The sequence below is a fragment of the Malus sylvestris genome, chromosome 14 (assembly GCF_916048215.2).
Source record: "Malus sylvestris chromosome 14, drMalSylv7.2, whole genome shotgun sequence".
NCBI lineage: Eukaryota > Viridiplantae > Streptophyta > Magnoliopsida > Rosales > Rosaceae > Malus > Malus sylvestris.
Window position 1 is genome coordinate 1,465,022 of NC_062273.1, and position 18,482 is coordinate 1,483,503.

General features: G+C 37.8%; 2 protein-coding genes and 1 non-coding gene across 3 annotated transcripts; all 3 read left to right on the forward strand.

Moving 5' to 3' along the window:
- Positions 1-7,331: 7,331 nt before the first annotated feature.
- TRNAL-AAG (transfer RNA leucine (anticodon AAG)) lies at positions 7,332-7,412 on the forward strand. Its single transcript has one exon. It is a non-coding gene; the product is annotated as a tRNA-Leu (tRNA).
- Positions 7,413-9,465: 2,053 nt separating this feature from the next.
- On the forward strand, positions 9,466-10,116 carry LOC126600363 (uncharacterized mitochondrial protein AtMg00310-like). The gene has a single exon (XM_050266949.1). The coding sequence runs from the start codon at positions 9,466-9,468 to the stop codon at positions 10,114-10,116; it is 651 nt and encodes a 216-aa protein (XP_050122906.1).
- A 5,473-nt stretch (positions 10,117-15,589) lies between these two features.
- On the forward strand, positions 15,590-17,731 carry LOC126600174 (PAN domain-containing protein At5g03700). Its single transcript, XM_050266731.1, has one exon. The coding sequence runs from the start codon at positions 15,710-15,712 to the stop codon at positions 17,315-17,317; it is 1,608 nt and encodes a 535-aa protein (XP_050122688.1). The 5' UTR covers positions 15,590-15,709; the 3' UTR covers positions 17,318-17,731.
- The last annotated feature ends 751 nt before the right edge of the window (positions 17,732-18,482 follow it).

Below are 18,482 nucleotides of genomic sequence, written 5' to 3' on the forward strand. Positions count from 1 at the left end.
CCATCAACTGTGGAAAATTAAAAAAGAAAATTACCACGAACCCAACAAACAATTAATCAAAGATGAACATCAAAATATAATAATTAACTAACGAAAACGCATAAAAATCATAGATAAATTAAAACGGGGCAGGGAGGGATATATATATTATATATATATTTATTTATTATCTTACATTTACAAGATCATCGGCTCCAGTTAGTGAAGCTTTGTTTTGTTGCAGAAGACGAGCACGTGCAGATGATGAGTTGGAGAGAAGAAGAAAAACAAAGAGAGAAAATATGATAAAGTTTTGGTTATTCTTCATCTGCTTCATGGTTTCTCTTCTCTATTTGGCTTTTGGCTTTTGGCTTTTGGGTGGTGAGTGTGTGTGTTCTGAGAAAAAAGGGAAGGAGAAGCAAAGCAGTGTATAAATAAGATGAATAAAACTAAGCAAGGGTTTCAGTCACATGGAAGACCAAGCAAGCAGTTTCAAGCAGTACAGTTTGTGGGGTCTACCCACTTTCTTCCCTTTGTTTGTTTATGACAAGAAATAAAATTTAGGAATTTTCATGTTATGGTAATTCTTCTTCATACGGGAGGCTTATGTTCAAATATTCAAATACTTCCGTAAATTTTTTCGAGTCTTGAAAGAGTAGATTGTCGTGGCTTCATCGTCAATTGGTTTCTTTAAAAAGACAAATGCAAGGAAACTAGAGAAAGAGTAAGTTATAATAATCATAATTGATGCCGGACTCACTTGGAACAAGGAAATTATGAACACAAAATATAAGAAATATGGAAGAGAGGGATTGAGAATGTGATTAACTATTTTTTTTCTAATTAATTTTTGACATGTTTATTTATTTGGAACGGTACGAAATTATTCTGATTCTTCACTTCTCATGTGTTTTCTAAAATATTACTTCAATCAAGAATGAGTTTACTAACGTGTACAAAACAAAAAAAATATATGGCTCGCATATTACAATCCGTGATGAGTTGATATCCCTTTTCTTCTGTCCTCTAAATCCCACTTTACTAATTCATGATTTCTATAATTTCAAAAGTAAATTTCATTAGTTCTCTTGACTTTTTTTCTTTCAATTATTGTATTACGTACTTTTTAAATTCGCATTTGTAATGAGATTATATACACCTGTTTTATTTAAGTGTTTTTTCGTTTTTCATATCTAAAGTACTTATAAAAGATAATTATTGAACCAAATAGAAAACTTAAGAGTATATAGAGTTAACGGAAAATTTGACGTAAAACAGAAAGCAGTAACATTTTCAGATTTATACCGCCTGAACAAAACAAATATAATATACACAGTACAGGTAAACCACAGTGTGGTATAGTGTGTGAGATAAAGAATTTCGTGTTTACTACGTGTTCGTCATTGTTATGGTCATTGCTGATGCTTCTGTGCTTTCTCTTTAGATGCACAGAAAGAAAGAGAACCGCATGTCTTTCCACAAAGACAAAAATCGTCAACCAAGTCAACTTTTGGACTGCCGTCCCTGACATGTACGCATGCCCGACAAGCTGTTTTCCATTTGAAAATTTGCAACCTAACTTATTAACTTTGTCCCAAATTTCTACAAACTCTCCAAACACGTACGTGATATACTATCCTTTCTAACATTGGAGGACATATTCAACTCCTTAATTATAAGACGTTCATCATATTTTAGAAATTGATAGAATTTATGATGTTCACAATGTCTCCAGTTAAATCTCTACGTTTCACCCTGACGCATTAAATCTCATTGTTTCTTCATAACTCGTCATTCGTCAAATCTTTGCGTTTCCTTGTGTCTCGTTGCAGAGCAGTTTTTTTACTTTCATTTTTCTGTCTACAAGAGCTATAAGAGAAAGCTAACATGGAGAGAAATGTTACAACATTGACAAGCCTCCCTTCATATCTCTCACACTTTTATTTATCTTCGAGTCAGATTTTTACAGAGTCACATGTGCTTGTGGAAATCCAATGGAATTTCACAACTTTGTATATAAAAATCCAAACTTTAATTGTTCAGATTCAAATACACAAAGATTGAAGATGGTGACTTTTATTAAATGTAGTAACAATTAGAGAGAGAAACTAATTACTTTAGTCTGTGAAACTGAAAATTAATAAAATTTCAGTGAAGCCCTCCTCCTGCCTCTCATACCAAAGTTCCATTTGAGATTTGGTTAAATGTTGATGGGTTGATCTCATATCGGGAAATTGAAAATTTCCATGAAACCCTCCTCTATCTCCTACCTGCGTCTCCAGCCCCGCCCTTTACGGTTTTACCTGCATCCGGATATCTGAAGGAGGAAACCAGAGAGAGGGAGATAAAGACAAGTGTAAATTTTTGTCCACATGTCCTTGAAAGCTGTCATCTAACTGCTCAACGAATTACCTCTCGGAGCCTGGGGTAGGGTAGCTGCTAGCCTCATGCCTTTTGTATGTGTTGCTATGGACATATGTCAATAGGCTTACTCAGCATATGTAGGCATCTGTCACGATGCTCGCTCGAAAGTTGTTGACATTTGTTGACATGCGTACAATATGATGTAGAATTAAAGACAGTAACATTTTAATATTCATACAACTGAACAAAACAAATATAAAATAGACATTACAGGTACTAAGCATCAAACCACAATGTGGCATAGTGTGTGAGAAAGCATTTCGTTGTTTACTACGTGTTTGTCATTGTTATGGTCATTGCTGATGCTTCTGCTTTCTCTTTAGATGCACAGAAAGAAAGGGATAGCATATTTCTCCCACAAAGACAAAAATCGTCAACCAAGTCAACTTCTGGACTGCCTTCCTTGACCTGCAGCCCTACGCAGCTTTTTTCCATTTGACAATTTGCTACCCAACTTATGAACTTTGTCCCAATTTCTACAAACTCCAAACACGTACGTGATTAAGTGTCCTTTCTAATATTTGAGGATATATTTATAACACATTCCTTGTAGATGAGTCAAACTGAGTGTTTTTTCTCATTATTTTTTAAATTGATAGAATCTATATAATGTTTGCAATTTTTAATTAAATTTCTTCGTTTTTCACTCCGGCGCGTTAAATCTTTATGTTTCATCATAACTCGAGCAATCTTTGCGTTTCCTTGTGTCTCATTGTAAATGATGCCCTTCATTCATCTGTTTAAATATCATGATTCGTACCCTTTCCTTTCATTTTCTATCCATAAGAGCTATAAGAAAAAGCTGACATGGAGAGAAAATGTTAAAAACCTTGACAAGCCTCCCTTCATCTCTCACACTTCTATTTCTCTTCGAGTCAGATATTTTTACTTAGTCACACGTACTTGTGAAGAAACAGTGGAATTTAACCACTTTTGTATATAAAAATCCAAACTTTAATTGTTCAGATCCAAATACAGAGAGATTGAAGATGGTGACTTTTATTACTAGAGAGATAAACTAATTACAATAGTTTGTGAAACTGAAAATTAATATAATTTCAGTGAAGCCCTTCTCCTGCCTCTCATACCAAAGTTCCATTTGAGATTTGGTTAAATGTTGATGGGTTCATAACACATCGGAAAGTTGAAAATTTCCCTGAAACCCTCCTCTACCTCCTACCCTGCGTCTCCAGTCCCGCCGTTTACCTGCATCTGGATATCTGAGCGAAGAAACCTGAGAGAGAGAAATTTTGTCCACATGCATGTCCTTGATAACCGCTCAATGAATTGCCTCTGTGGGCATTAGATAAGGTAGTTGCTAGCCTCGTGCCTTTGTATGTGTTGTTATGGCATATATATGTCAATAGGCTTACTCAACATATGCAGACATCTATCATGATGCTCGTTAAAAAATTATTAACATCAGTCGATATGCTCGTTAGGAAGTTGTTGGCCTTTATTCACATGCATGCAATATGACTTGGCAATTAACCTCATGTCTACTAAAATTTGATGAAATACCAATTTGCATGTTATTCGGTCCAAAAAATGAAATATCAATTTGCATGTTATTCGGTCCAAAAAATTTACCCTACGTGCACTATTCTTACTGACTTTCCAATAGTATTTTTAGGACCCGCTACTAGCCACATGTCGGTATACCCAGACATGTGAGTTGGTCTCAATACCTATTCACATATTATATAGATTATTGACCAGTCCGCATCTCAAGATGTTTACAAAAATTTAAAGAGGAATTTATCAATTTACCCTCTAAACTGGTAAAGATTTGCCAATTTTCTTTCTCAATGTTAATTTTGACTAATTTCTCTTTTCAACTCTCATAATTAGTTAATCTCCCCCTTTAACTTTAATTTTGGTCAATTTCCCCCCTCAACTCTCATAATTAGTCAATTTACACTCTATTGTTAATTTTTTGGGTTTTTATCACAAATATTTATTGAGATTGAAAATCGATCAATGTGGTTCCTGAAATTAAATGTCGCAAATCAATGTAATTATTCCGTCAAAAATTCTATTAAGTATTGATGTGTCAAGTAATTGGATCCTATAAATCTAATTAAATATTATTATATAAATTAAAAATATTTAAATAATAAAAATATTTTTTTATTTCTATATAATTATGAACTTAAAAAAAAAACAAAAGAAGGTTACTGTTTATTCTCCTCACCCCCTCCGAGCAACACCCAGCCCCCACCCCCACCCCATCTGCAGCATTCAACTAAATTAAAACAGTAGTCTACTTCCTCCTCCCCTACTCTGCATTGCGGAGTGATATTTCTCCTGGCTTCCATAGCCAGAAAGCTCACTTCTGCAGCAGCAAAGAGCTGCAGGAAGTAGTCTCCGTCTGCCCCTCAGTCTCCTGCGGCTTATTCTTCAAGCATGAGCGGCCAGTTTTGCCCAAGCCCTATGTGGAGCTCTTCGTCGTCGCCAGGGAGGAGTCCAGTGAGGAGTCCGAGGAGGTTTGTGGAGTAGGAGAATTTGGGTATGATGGTGGATTATGGCTCTCAGAGATCGTCGCGTCGTTTGTGGAAGCCGATGTTGGATACGATAACGGAGAGATGGGGTAGGGGCTGGGTGTTGCTCGGATGGGGTGGGGAAGAAGATAAACAGTCATCTTCTTTTGTTTTTTTTTTTTAAGTTTATAATTATATAGAAATAAAAACTATTTTTTATTATTTAAATATTTTTAATTTATATAATAATATTTAATTAAACTTGTGGAACCTAATTACTTGACACATCAACACTTAAATGAATTTTTGACATAATTATGATAGAATGATCATATTGATTTGCAGCATTCAATTTCTGGAACTACATTGATTGATTTTCAATTTCAGGAACTATCTTGATGGGATGGGTCAATTTCAGGGAATATTTGTGATAAAAATCCTAATTTTTTAAATTTTCCATCTATTCTTCCGTTAAATAAGTATCTGCATGACTACCTTTACAGGGCAAAAAAGTCATTTTCCCTACACCTTCTATCTTCTTCCTTTTCTTCGAACATTCTCTTCTTCTTCCTTTTTCTCCAAGCCGAGCCCGTGACTGCCACCAACACCTCCCTCCTCCGTTGTTTGTAGCCCAGTCCATTGGATATGCTGCTTTTGTTGATTGCAGTTGCCCACACCCTGTTGCCTCCTCCCTCGCCCTCGTCTACCTCTGGTAAGGTGTAGGGAAACCTACTTAACGGAAAATGACAGTAGGGTTCAAATTGAAAAATTGACAGTAGGGTGCAAATTGATTAATTATGAGAGTTGAGGGGGAAATTGGCTAATTATGAGAGTTAAGGGGGGAAAATTGGCCAATCTTTACAAGTTCAGGAGGTAAATTAATGAATACCTCAAATTTAAATTGTGAGATCAAAACTAAAGAACAAAAATTAATGCTGGAACTGTTAATCTGTATATATCTTTATCACTTTGTCTTCAGCGTGACATAATTAAAAAATCTAGGCAATAATCTGTTAAAATATGATCACTTTTCTAAACCTTTTGCACTTATAAACTATTTAAGTTAACAAAATTTCAACAAATTATTGGGGGGACTGGATTCTTTGATCAGTTCCTAAGTTGTCCTATTTTTAAATTTCACTTTCAATCAGCCTCTCAGTCTCGTTCTAATTAGTTTAGACAAATTAACTTTTTGACTAGCTACCTAGATATGCTTCTCTCCCTTTTACTAAGAGGGATCTCCTTGCTACGAAAGGGATTCAATTGACAAATTAGGTAAACTATGAATGTCATATAATGATTTGAAAATTTTATCACAAAAAATTGAAAACATTGAAAATCATCTGACTATAGTGGAAAGGATCTGGTCCGATGATATGAATCCAACAACTTCCCACGATGATTGAAGATATGGTCGGTGTCATATCCTTGTCATCATCGGATCCACTTTTAAGATGATTAGTGGTGAGTCTTTATCAAATGTACCTGTCTTCTCTGCCCTCCCACTTCATACACTCTCATCCCTTTATATTTGTATGGTTACGATTAAGTCACGTTAATATTTTATATTATTATTATTTTTTATCTTATTATCTCTATAAAAAAATAAATATAAAATATTGACGTGGTTTAACCGTAACCGCACAAAATAAAAAAAGATGAAAATGTATGAGAAGTTGAAGGATAGAGAAGCCAGGTCCTTATCAAATTGGGAAATGTATATGCTAGACCATGCCCTACAATTTGACATAAAAACAAGAAAGATGCCCTAGCCCGACATGTATACTGTTTTTGAATTGATGGCCAAGTTTTTTATTTTTTTATTTTTTTTATTTTTTATTTATTATTTATTTTATTTTATCTTTTGTCGTATTATTAATCTAAGTTATATTAAAATAAGAAAGAAGAAGGTTTTGAACTTAAAACGTAATGAGTTTAGGATGAAGATCATATTTGTAAAAGCAATCCACCATTTGCTTGAAGGTTAAGATATTAGCTATAATGTGGGAAGTGAAATTTGAAGTGAATCTCATTTTCGTAATTTCGAGATAATTTTTTATTTTCCCAGGTGATTTCTAAAATGTGGGATTTGAACTCAGTTACTGTAATTAATATGATAACACCCACGTCTAATCTCCTTTTTTTCTTTAAGGTCAGTGAAAGCTACATATACCAATTACCATACATCGAATTGGTACAAAGAGAGATTATATTGAGATTTAACTTCAAAACAAATGTGCTTTGATATTTGGATGATGTCTACGTAGTACGTACAACACTAGAGTTTGAAGAAAAATATTTATTTCCAGATTTTCGAAAAAAAAATCGCGAATAAAATTTTGGTATTGTAAATAAAATACATCCACCATTTTTATTAGGATGATTTGCCTAAGAGATAATTGATTCAAAGCTTTTATTTTGCTATTGTTTTTGACGTTTAACAACAAAGTTGAGATGGCCGAGTTGGTCTAAGGCGCCAGATTAAGGTTCTGGTCCGAAAGGGCGTGGGTTCAAATCCCACTCTCAACATTTCATTTTTTGTTTTTTTCAAAAAAGTTTGTAACTGTTTTGGGCCCAACGCATTACGGATTTTAAATATAAAAGGCCCAGTACAATTTGCAGTTTGTGTGGGTAGGAAATTGAAAAGAAAAGAAAGGAGCTCGGGAACTCTCGATCATCTTGTAGTTTTCTGTTCTTTAATCCAATTATATTTCATCTTGGGCTTTTATTTGTCTAAAGTTGGGTACAGTTCTTGGCTTTGGACTAAGGAGAAACGATTCTTTACAAGCAAGGAGTTTAATTAATTTTTGAAATTAAGTCACTAATTTATTTGGAGATTGTGATTGATCACACACTCCGGAGCCCCCTAATCAAGCAATTCGGACCATTGAAAGAGAGAGATACCAAAGTGTTGGAGAGAAATTTTGGCTGTGGAATAGACCAGTGAAATGAGTTAAAAAGAACCGCATAATTTAATTGAACAGCCCGAATTGCTCAATCCCTTTACTCCGGAGTTTAGTGTGAGATCCGAATAGGATCTCAATCCGTCATTTGGTAGTCAACTAGGTGCCTGGGTATTGTCTACAAACTTTTTGGTCTTTTAAGCAATTAGCATCGTATCTATTTGGTGGCTTAATAAACTTTCCACTCCTAATTTATCATGTTAAATTTCCAGGCTTTGACTAAGCAGGTAGTTTGATAAAGCATTAGCTTCATATACCAATTGGTGACTCTTCTCTCATTAATAATAAAATACCGATCGATCGAGTCCGAATGAGACACAGAATTGAAAGAACACAGTGAAACCGTGACCATGCTGGCTATATGTATTTATGCATAAACGGCAACATTCACGGGTTCTGTGAAATATTTGCAGTGGCGTACAGAGAAAAAATACACCTTCTACAATAAGAAATGTAGATATAGAATCGAACAGACATAAAAAATAGTCGAAACGAATTGTATTGTATATTTTTCATAGATTATATTGCTTGCTGCTTAAGAAAGCAGCCCCTTAAATATTACATCAACAAGTCCGTGAATTATGAATGATGCATTACTATACACACTATTATTACAACAAATAGATTAATAATATCACGTTACAGTGTGATCGTTTCATATAATGATCAACTATTTAATCTAACTGAGCTCGATCGACTGAAGCTCATCCCGATCATGTTCTGACTGTTCATATATTGACCTCCAACTCGTCAATTCTATATTATTAACTCCGGACAAACTTACCTATCTTTATTTGGACGAGCAGTGATCAGATGAGCAAGTGATCATATCACCCGCTCAGAGCGCATTCGTTCCAGACAGATCGATATCGGATAATTCTCTGTTGGCTTTGGAGATCTCCCACTCTCTCACTAAGCGCCGTCGGGGAAAAAAATGGTTTTTATCCCTAAAGTTGGACATTAGCAAGGCATACGACAGGATTGAGTGGGATTACCTTCGGTGTATCTTAACTCGCATGGGTTTTTCACTGAAATGGACCAACCTGGTGATGAAATTAGTGTGCTCGGTCTCATTATCCTTTATTGTCAACGGGATCCCAAAAGGCTATTTCCGCCCTTCCCGTGGAATTCGACAGGATGACCCCATCTCTCCCTACCTATTCTTGCTGTGTGTGGAAGGTCTATCTGGCCTTATTTCCAAAAAGGAGGCGGAAGGAAAAATTCAGGGGGTTACGATTAGTTCCAGCGTCCCAAGTGTGAACTACTTACTGTTCGCAGATGATAGCCTGCTATTTTGCAGGGCCACTGAGTCAGAATGCCATTAGATTAATGAGATCCTCTCGTTCTACGAACGTGCTTCGAGCCAAAAAGTTAATCTTCAGAAGAGTGAGGTCAGCTTCAGTCGCAATATCAAAAGCTCTATGCAATGCAAGATGACTGCCTTGTTGGGCGTTCAGGTGGTCGACCGACACTCTAAGTACCTGGGTATGCCGACATTTGTTGGAAGGAATAAAAGTCGGTGCTTTGCATACATTAAAGAACGACTTTAGAAGAAACTCATTGCTACTGGTAAAAAACTTCTCATCAAGTCTGTTGCTCTTGCCATCCCTCTATACACTATGAACTGCTATCTTCCGCCTAGGTACTACTGCGATGACTTAAACAAACTAATTGCTTCCTTCTGGTGGAATGATATTGAGGGAGAGAAAAGAACTCACTGGCTTTCTTGGGAAAAGTTTTGTATCTCGAAATCTGACGATGGCTTGGGATTGCAGAACTTGTATGCTTTCAACCTCAGCCTTCTAGCCAAACAAGGATGGAGAATTCCTGTAAATCCCAACTCGCTGGTGTCGAGGGTTCTTAAGGCCAAGTATTTTCTCAACGACACCTTCCTTGAGGTTGAGGTGACGACTGATGCCTCATACTTCTGGAAGAGTATTTGTGCAGCTCGGAACATTCTATCCCTGGGATCCAGGTGGCAAGTGGGCAGCAGTACCTCATTAAAATTTTGGGAGGTTCCATGGATCCCATTGCTAGGTCGATTTCGAATTTTCACTCCCAAGCCGGTTGATTCGTCCATTCGATTGGTAAGTGAGTTGATTGATCCCACTTTTAATTCGTGGAAACTCGATCTGGTTTCTTCCCTGTTCTCTGAGTCAAAAACCAATGCCATCTGGACCATTCCATTGAGTATCTGCACTTTCACTGATTTGCTAACATGGCACTATGAGAAGGATGAGATATTTTCGGTAAGGAGTGCCTTCACCTAGCTTGGGAGTGGCTATATCCAAGCAACTCGGGGGCCTTATCCTTAAATCCTAATGGAAGATCCATCTTTTGGTCTAAGATCTGGCGTGCAAATGTCCCTCATAAGGTTAGAATTTGCATGTGGCGCCTCTGTAATGACATCATCCCCACCAAAGTGAACCTGTTCAAGCTCCAAATCACGACTAATTTGCCATGCGTGATGTGCAACCACCTCAAGGATATAATCTTTCACTTACTGAAGGAATGCCCCTTTGCTAAATGTGCTTGGTTATCGTCCCACTTTGGTTGTCTGCTTCGGAACTTCTCCCCTTCATCCTTCATCTCTTGGGTCATGGACATTGCAGAGCTGCTCAAACCTAACCCATTCGAATCCTTTATGATGATATGATGGGCGCTATGGGGAGCTAGAAATGAGAAGCTTTGGAATTCCAATTGTGATCCTTCAGACGTCATTGTGACCCGAGCAACTCAGTGGTGGCTAGCCTCTGTATTGGCCAATGAAAAACCGACCTTTAGCCCTCCCATGCCAACTCAGACAAAATGGTATTGCTCATCTTTGGGACGTCTTAAACTTAACATTGGTGCCTCTTGGAACTGAGAGAAATGTTCAGGGGGCTACGACTTATTTGTGAGGAATGAAACATGAGGTTTCTTGGCTGCTAAGTGTGGAAGCTTCCCTGAGGTTTATTCCCCCCCCCCTCTTTCAATCTGAAGCTATGGCGGTGAGAATTGGCTTGATCTGGGCGTTCGAAAGGGGTTATCCAATATCCTTTGTGAGTCAGATTCACTTCAGATTGTCGAAGCTTTGCGGCAGCCTTCCTTTGACCTGTCACCTCTTGGACAACTAATCGAAGACATCAAGTCGCTGGCCCGGTAGTCACTGAAGTTCCTATCACCCACATTCGTCGTTAAACCAATGGCGCGACACATAGACTAGCTCGTCTCGGCCTCTCAATCAATTAGTGTGTTGAATGGGTGGAGCATCCCCCTAGTATTATCATTGATATATTAGTTGCAGACTGCTCCCCTTCTGTGTAACCCTTTGATGTACTGTTTCCATTGAGATGAATGAAATACACTATCGTTTCCTTCAACAAAAATAAAAAATAAAAAAAGAAAAATAGAAAAAAGAAAGTGTGCATATACTTTCAGTGCAGCAGCTGTTGGCCTTGCCCAGATACATTGGATAATATACAAACAGTTGCTTCACAGAAACTTCTAAACATCATGATTTATTAGTCCAATGATATATATGTTTGAAACTCTAAATTATCAATGTTCTTGTCTTCTTACCAAAAAAATCTGAGACACTGCAGAATAAAATCTTAATTGCTTTTTCCAATATAATATTCCTGGTTCATGTTTTCTCCAATCGACACAAGTAAATACCCATTACATTTTAGCCAAATTGGATAAATGATCTATGTGGTCATAAGGTATTCGGAAGATAATCCATGTGCTAAAAAAACTCAGATTTAAACCCTTGTGGTGTACTCCGTTAGTAAATTTAGTCCAAAAGTGATTTTTCCGTTAATACATGGGTAAAATTGTACTTTGACGTGTTCACCTTCTTCTTCCTTGTCTTAATATAATCGAAGCTACATTTTTCGGGTCTACTCTCCGCCTAGGTAACGATGGCATTTGCAGAGTCTGAGACCGAACCCATGATTAAGAAAACATTTTTCATAATTTATCATACATATAAAGTTAATGAAATAACAAATATTAACATACACAAATGGCAGTGATCATACAAATTACTTATTCATCTAAAAAATTATCAAATGGGCAATCGAACGTAAGAAAGGATTAACTTACGACAGCCTCGGCATCTTTTGAGGTAAGAACAGCAATGACAGCTCCAGGTATCACCTTCCTCTTGTCAGTTCTCAACTAATTAGCCCAAAGCCTGTTATTGAAACTCCCTCTAACCCTCTGCCCCCAAAACCCAAAACCACCATTGCAGAAACCACTTGGTCTTCTCAAATGGGTGTTTTTCAAAGCCACACAACAAGAATCCATTCATGTTGCCTGCAACTCTAATAGAATTCTAACCGATCAGAAATTGAAAACTCAGATAGTAGTTAAACCCCAATCCCAGTAAAAATGTCAAAGTACAATTTTACCCATGTATTAACATATAGTTAATAGAAAAATTACTTTTGGACAAAATTTGCTAACGGAATACACCACAGGGGTTTAAATCCAAGTTTTTTTAGCACATGGACTATTTTCCGAATACTTTATGGACCACAGGGATCATTTATCCGATTTGGCCTTATATCTTCACACGTTTTCATCTTTGACCTAATTTGTTCATATGCTTATATACAGAGATATACATATATACGATTGCCTATATGTACATATATACACAGTACAACACCTCTCGAGTGCTAATCAATAAATAAATTGATAAGACATTAATCACTCGTTTGAATCCACATCATAATATTTTTCATAATCTGAACCAATTATTCTTTAAGTATCATTTAAATATTATTTCTACAAAAACTCATTTAAATAGCGAAAACGTGAGGCCACTACCTCCATCCGTGTCTGTGTGATGAGGGGGACAGAGATAACTAATAGATATATCATATATGGGCAAAAGTCAAGTTCTAGCTAGCAAGCTCTCTAGAAAAGCAAGGCTTTGATTCTTTGAGAAACGGCTGAGACGTGTAAAGGTCAAGACCTTAAGAAAGAAATGCAGATCAGAGTAGAGAGAGGAGGAAAATGGCGTAAATATTCGTAGGGTAAAATGTCGAACGAGTGATCGAAATACTGGAATAGAGAGAGAATGATACAGGCATATCTTGAATTGGAGAGATATGCATGCTAGGGTATCTTTTTGTCGGTTGAATCAATATGTATTCTGCATGTTTAGGTCAAACAACAAGCAACTGGCTATTAATGGTAATGTTGATATTATTGGATCGAGATTGAAGTTTACCCACTACTTTTTGCATACAAGTCAACCCTTGATTCAATGCGCTTTTGTAAATGTCAACCCAGCGCCCACCCGACGAAGATATCTTCTAGATGCGCACCTTTATTAGATGAATCAAATTCATTGACATCTTATGAAGGAAATAGATTTTCTGGTATACTTCAGAGCATTCTATAGTTTTAGTTTAGAGGTTTTAATCGTTAAATTTGGTCAAAGATATAATGATTTAGATCTAACGATTAAAGTAGTGACAAAAAATAATAATGTTTATGCACCTTAGTGCGGGTTTGTTCCCCACACATTTCCCTCTCCTTTAACCTTTAACAATTTAACACAAGCGCTATGTTTCTAAAAAATAAAAAAAGACTGAAAATTCTAAAATATAACATGAATTTTTTTTGACATTGAACATTAAAAAACCTAAGCAAATGACGTTTTATCATAGTGGCAGAAATCAATTATGCTTATGCACCATGGTGCAAGTTCAATCTCCATTGATTTCCATCCCCCAAAACAACTAACAATTAAACTCACTAACACCACCATTTGTAAAAAATGGAGAAACATTCAAGAACCTAAAATACACACATTTATATGTGTATCCTTTTTGGTTATAATGGAAAAGAATCCAATTCTTGACATGATTGATCCGAAAGCTTATACTTGATAGAATTTGTCATTCAGCTTGTTATGTGACCTAGCATTTCGTACATGAAATATGAAAACGTTGAAATGGAATAAATGTAAAAGGTGGTTGACTAAATTTTGTAGATAGATCTCACTTGAATAAGTTCGATCTTTGGTTTGATTTTAATTTAGTGATGTTGGCATTGGATGAGGATGGCATATATATATATATTAGGCTGCCTTCATATGCATATGTATAGCTTATTCAAAGTGCTGCCGATAGCAAGTAGCCAACCTCAACAAACATTTCTAGAATCTCAACGATTTTCTTGTAAATGCCAACTTTCTCCTATTTTGGAATGGTTATCTCCAACGCGCACCCAAGTCATAAAACAGTTGTATCGGAATAGCGAAGAAACCAAACATGGAAAAAACAATATGTCGTTTTCACTAATTAACACCAAAATAGTTGACTAATTATTAACATTCTAATTGTTGCCCACTATTAAGGTATATATAAAGAAATACTAGAAGTGAAGTGGTGGAAGGGCTTGATGACCAAGGTTTTTCTCTTCAATCTACTGTTTTTTGAGTTCAAATTGTCAAATTTAAAATTTGGAGGTCAACACAAGACTAGTACAATCAACCCTTGGTGGGTTCGAGATATAAAACTAGATTATGGAAGACGGAATTTAAGCGGTTCACCCTTAAAAATGGATTATGTCCATTGTAGTATATTTGATGTGGATTATAATAGTTCTCAATACAATGTAATGCATTCTACTCTTCTGAATTTGATCTCCTTTAAAAGGGTACTCGACCCTTTTATATAAGTCCTTAGTAAGCTCTAAAAGTCATGGGCCTTTAGTTCTCTCATTGTCCTACCAATAAATGGGTTGAATATGTAGGCGCGGTTTATAAGCTACTTTTCCATTGTTCGTTCGACATGGGGGGAGGAAGTGACATTTAGACAGGTCTACTTGCATGATTTCCCGGGTCGACGCGTCTCAAACGCAACGCTCGTCCATGAGTGGTTGGAAAGTACTTTACCCAAGCGCTAGGCTTGCCACCATTTATGTCACTTCAAAGACTTCTTTTCTAGTTGATGGCCAACGCGTGGCTCGGAGTTGACGTCTGAACAGACTTGTCCTTAAAGCTCATTGATAGAAATTTGTCAGGTCTGTCATTGGCCTAAGCAGTCAGAAAAAGCTTTAGGTTCTGCGCTTGTCTTTTCTTCTTCATAGACGACCTAGGACTAGAAGCGGTGGTCTTTTGTTGTTAGGATAGCGCTTTTGTTTGCCAGATTTCTTGGGCTGGCTTGTAGCTCGATCTTAGTCTTCTTATCTTTTTGTGGGCTAACTCAAAGCTCATCCATTAAGTCTAAACAACTATACATTATTTTAATGAATCTAAAAGGATTATGCGTTAACATAAACTTTCTCCCTCGCTTGACATAGAATACTACTTGTAATAAAAAAATGAAATACTACGATATTAAATGTCCTGAATTAAATAAAACTACAAGTCTCTGTCTCCCCCTGCTGCTCATCCATTTTAAACACACAAACTTTAAGAACCAAAGCAGAATTTGCGTTGAAGATTTGCAATTCCAAACAATATTTGCAAGTTGCAAACGGTCAAATATGGAAGCACTTATTTTGTAAGTATTTATTTGCTTTCAGTAGTAATCCACATGTTGCTTTTTGTAAACCTCCTTAGCTACGGATCAGGATCCTTTCCTGAGCTAAGGATGAGGATCCTTCTGATCAATAAATGTGGGTCGTTGGATGATAATCCAACGATTACAAATAAAAGGATCCCTTTAAAGTTATAATAATTATAGCCGTTAGATTGTCATCCAACGGCCCACACTCATTGGTCAGGAGGATCCTCATCCTTAGCTCAGGAGAGGATCCTGATCCCTTAGCTACCACTACCTCTTTTAACAATTCATTAAAAAATTGTTAATTCTTAGAACATTGTTATATATGAGCTGCTGCTGAAGAATATTGTTAGATATGAGCTGCGGCTGCCCTTTTGTTTCCCTCCCATGGCTGCTTTTGTTCTGTAGTCATCACTCTCTCTCTCCCTCTCCCTCTCTCTCTCTGATATTCATTTCCACTATGGAAACGTTTACCAAATCAGTGACTCGTCTGAGCTCAGCTCAGCTTCTTCTAATAACACTCACTGTATTACTCTACGTCACATCGCCACCTTACGTCGCCGCCGCCCAAGCGGAGCTTCCCAGAGGCTTCAAAGCCGCTCCGGACCCTTCAATCCAAACCTTCCAACCTCTGCTCACGGACCCAACCGGCAACTTCTCACTGGGTTTCCTCCGAGTCAACAAAACCCAACTAGCTCTGGCTCTCCTCCACGTGCCTTCCTCCGACCCGTTTTGGCTCGCCAACCCGACCCAACTCGCCCGCTGGTCCGACCGCACCACCCTCCTCTTCAACGGCAGCCTCGTCCTCTTAGATTCCCAGTCGAGAGTATTCTGGTCAACTCACACCGAAACCGGCGATCGGGTTGCAATCCTCGACACCTCCAACGTCCAAATCCAAACACCTCAGGACAACGTTCTATGGCAGAGTTTTGACGTTCCCACAAATACCCTCGTCGAGAACCAGAATTTCACATCGACCATGAAGCTTGTCTCATCCAACGGCCTATATTCGATGCAATTGGGCAACGATTTCATGGGTCTGTACGCGAAGTTCAAACCAGGTTCAAACGCAGACCAAATGTACTGGAAACACAAAGCCATGGAAGTCAAGGCCCAAGTCGTCGAAGGAAAAGGACCCATTTACGCCCGAGTAGAGCCGGACGGGTTCATTGGAATGTACCAAACCGGGAACCCAGCTCCGGTCGACATCCAACCGTTCATGACCTATCCGAGGCTAATCAACGGCCTCCGTAAAGTCCGTTTGGAACCGGACGGAAACCTCAAGGCGTATTACTGGGGCGGTTCGAACTGGGCTTTGGATTTCCAGGCGATTGACACCACGTGCGAGCTTCCCAGTCCATGCGGTTCGTTCGGTTTGTGCGAGGCCGGGAACAGTTCGTGTTCGTGTTTGGATAACCAGACGGAGTTCCGGTCCGGCGAGTGTTTTCCGGTTCAGAGCGGCGACTTCTGCGGTTCCGGATGGGGGGAAATTAATAGCTTCTGGGTTTTAAGGAGGAGCGGCGTGGAGCTGCCGTACAAGGAGTTGATGCGGTATAAAACGATGTCGTCTTATGGGGAATGCGAACGAACCTGTGAAAGCAACTGTAGCTGTTGGGGCGCGGTGTACAACAACGGGTCCGGGTTTTGTTACTTGATTGATTACCCGATCCAGAGTTTGGTGGGCGTTGGGGATGAGAGTAAGATGGGTTATTTTAAGGTGCGGGAGGGTGCAGGAAGGAAGAAAATAAATGTGGGTGTGGGAGTTGGGATTGGGGTGGTTTGTGTGGCACTTTTGATATTTATTGGGGTGGTGGGGGTTTGGAGGTTTAGGGTTTGGAGGAGGAAGAGAGGAGGAGCAGGGAAGAGGTTCATGGGTCAAGATGGCGGTGTTTCCCCCGGCCCGTATAAGGATCTCGGGTCCGCAAGCTTTAAGTCCATTGAGATTGTCGGGCAAAATAGTTAAGGTTTGTTTGGGTCTGTCTCTTAGAGCGATTATTTGACAATTAAAAGTATGTCTGACTAAAAAATGTTCGTAACTTCAACTGAGGAACAAAAGTAGTACATTTCCAAACGAGCTATTAGGCAATGACGTACGGAATGACATGTTTTTGTGTGGGGCCTTTGGAGCATGGGAGTTTTGACCGACAGTGATGTTGATGGCCAACTCTTTCTGTGTTTGCGGTGGTGGGGTTCCAAGCCCTAATCTTTGTATTTAAATTTGTATGATATATGATCGGTGGACCCTGCCAAATCTCATTGTTAATGTATTAGTATTTCATAGTGACATTGTATAGAGCTTAGTGCGCCTTCAACGACTTTGTATCTCTGCAAGTTGTACAATCATTTTATATATGGATAATATATGAGCATGATCATACATTAACATTGAGTAATGGTAGAATATAGAAGATATTGATAGTAGTTATATCGACAGATAATTCAATGTCGTTATTCTTAAGTTCTGATAAAAGTATGAAGATATTGATAGTAGTTATATTGACAAGTAATTCAATAAAATTAACTGTCGATAGAAAATATAATTTTTTTTTCTTCGAAAAGATGGACAATTATAATCTAATTGCAATGTTTACATCTACGGTAAGAATATTAAAGAAAAATTTCGGGCCAATCTCGTTCCAAATGAATGAACCACCATGCAAGGTAACAAACGAGGCAACTACGTGGGCAGCAACATTGCCAATTTGCCACCCCGCGCACAAACCCAAACTTTACTTCTCCTATTTGCGTAGCCAACGATTCAGTATCAAAGAGAAAACCTTTCATAGTAGCATCGACATCAATCTCCCAATTGATCATTCGGATTAGCGACTAGGCATCCGATTCGATCTCCACCTTCTTGTATTCGCCATCTCTGCAGTAAAATAAATATAATTAGAAACCTATAAGTTTTGAATGAAACTTTGAAATATGAGATATTACATGCATTTTTGTCCTTGTTCCTGCGCACATTGTGGAAATAAGAGAATATTTTTGTTCACCACCCTCACATGGTAGTGATGTTCATTAGCCTATTTATTACCGTTATATGAGTTTAAATTTTGAAATTTGTATAGTTGATGGACTCAAATCTCAAGTTTAAACTCATTATGTGGTAATAAATAGGGTGG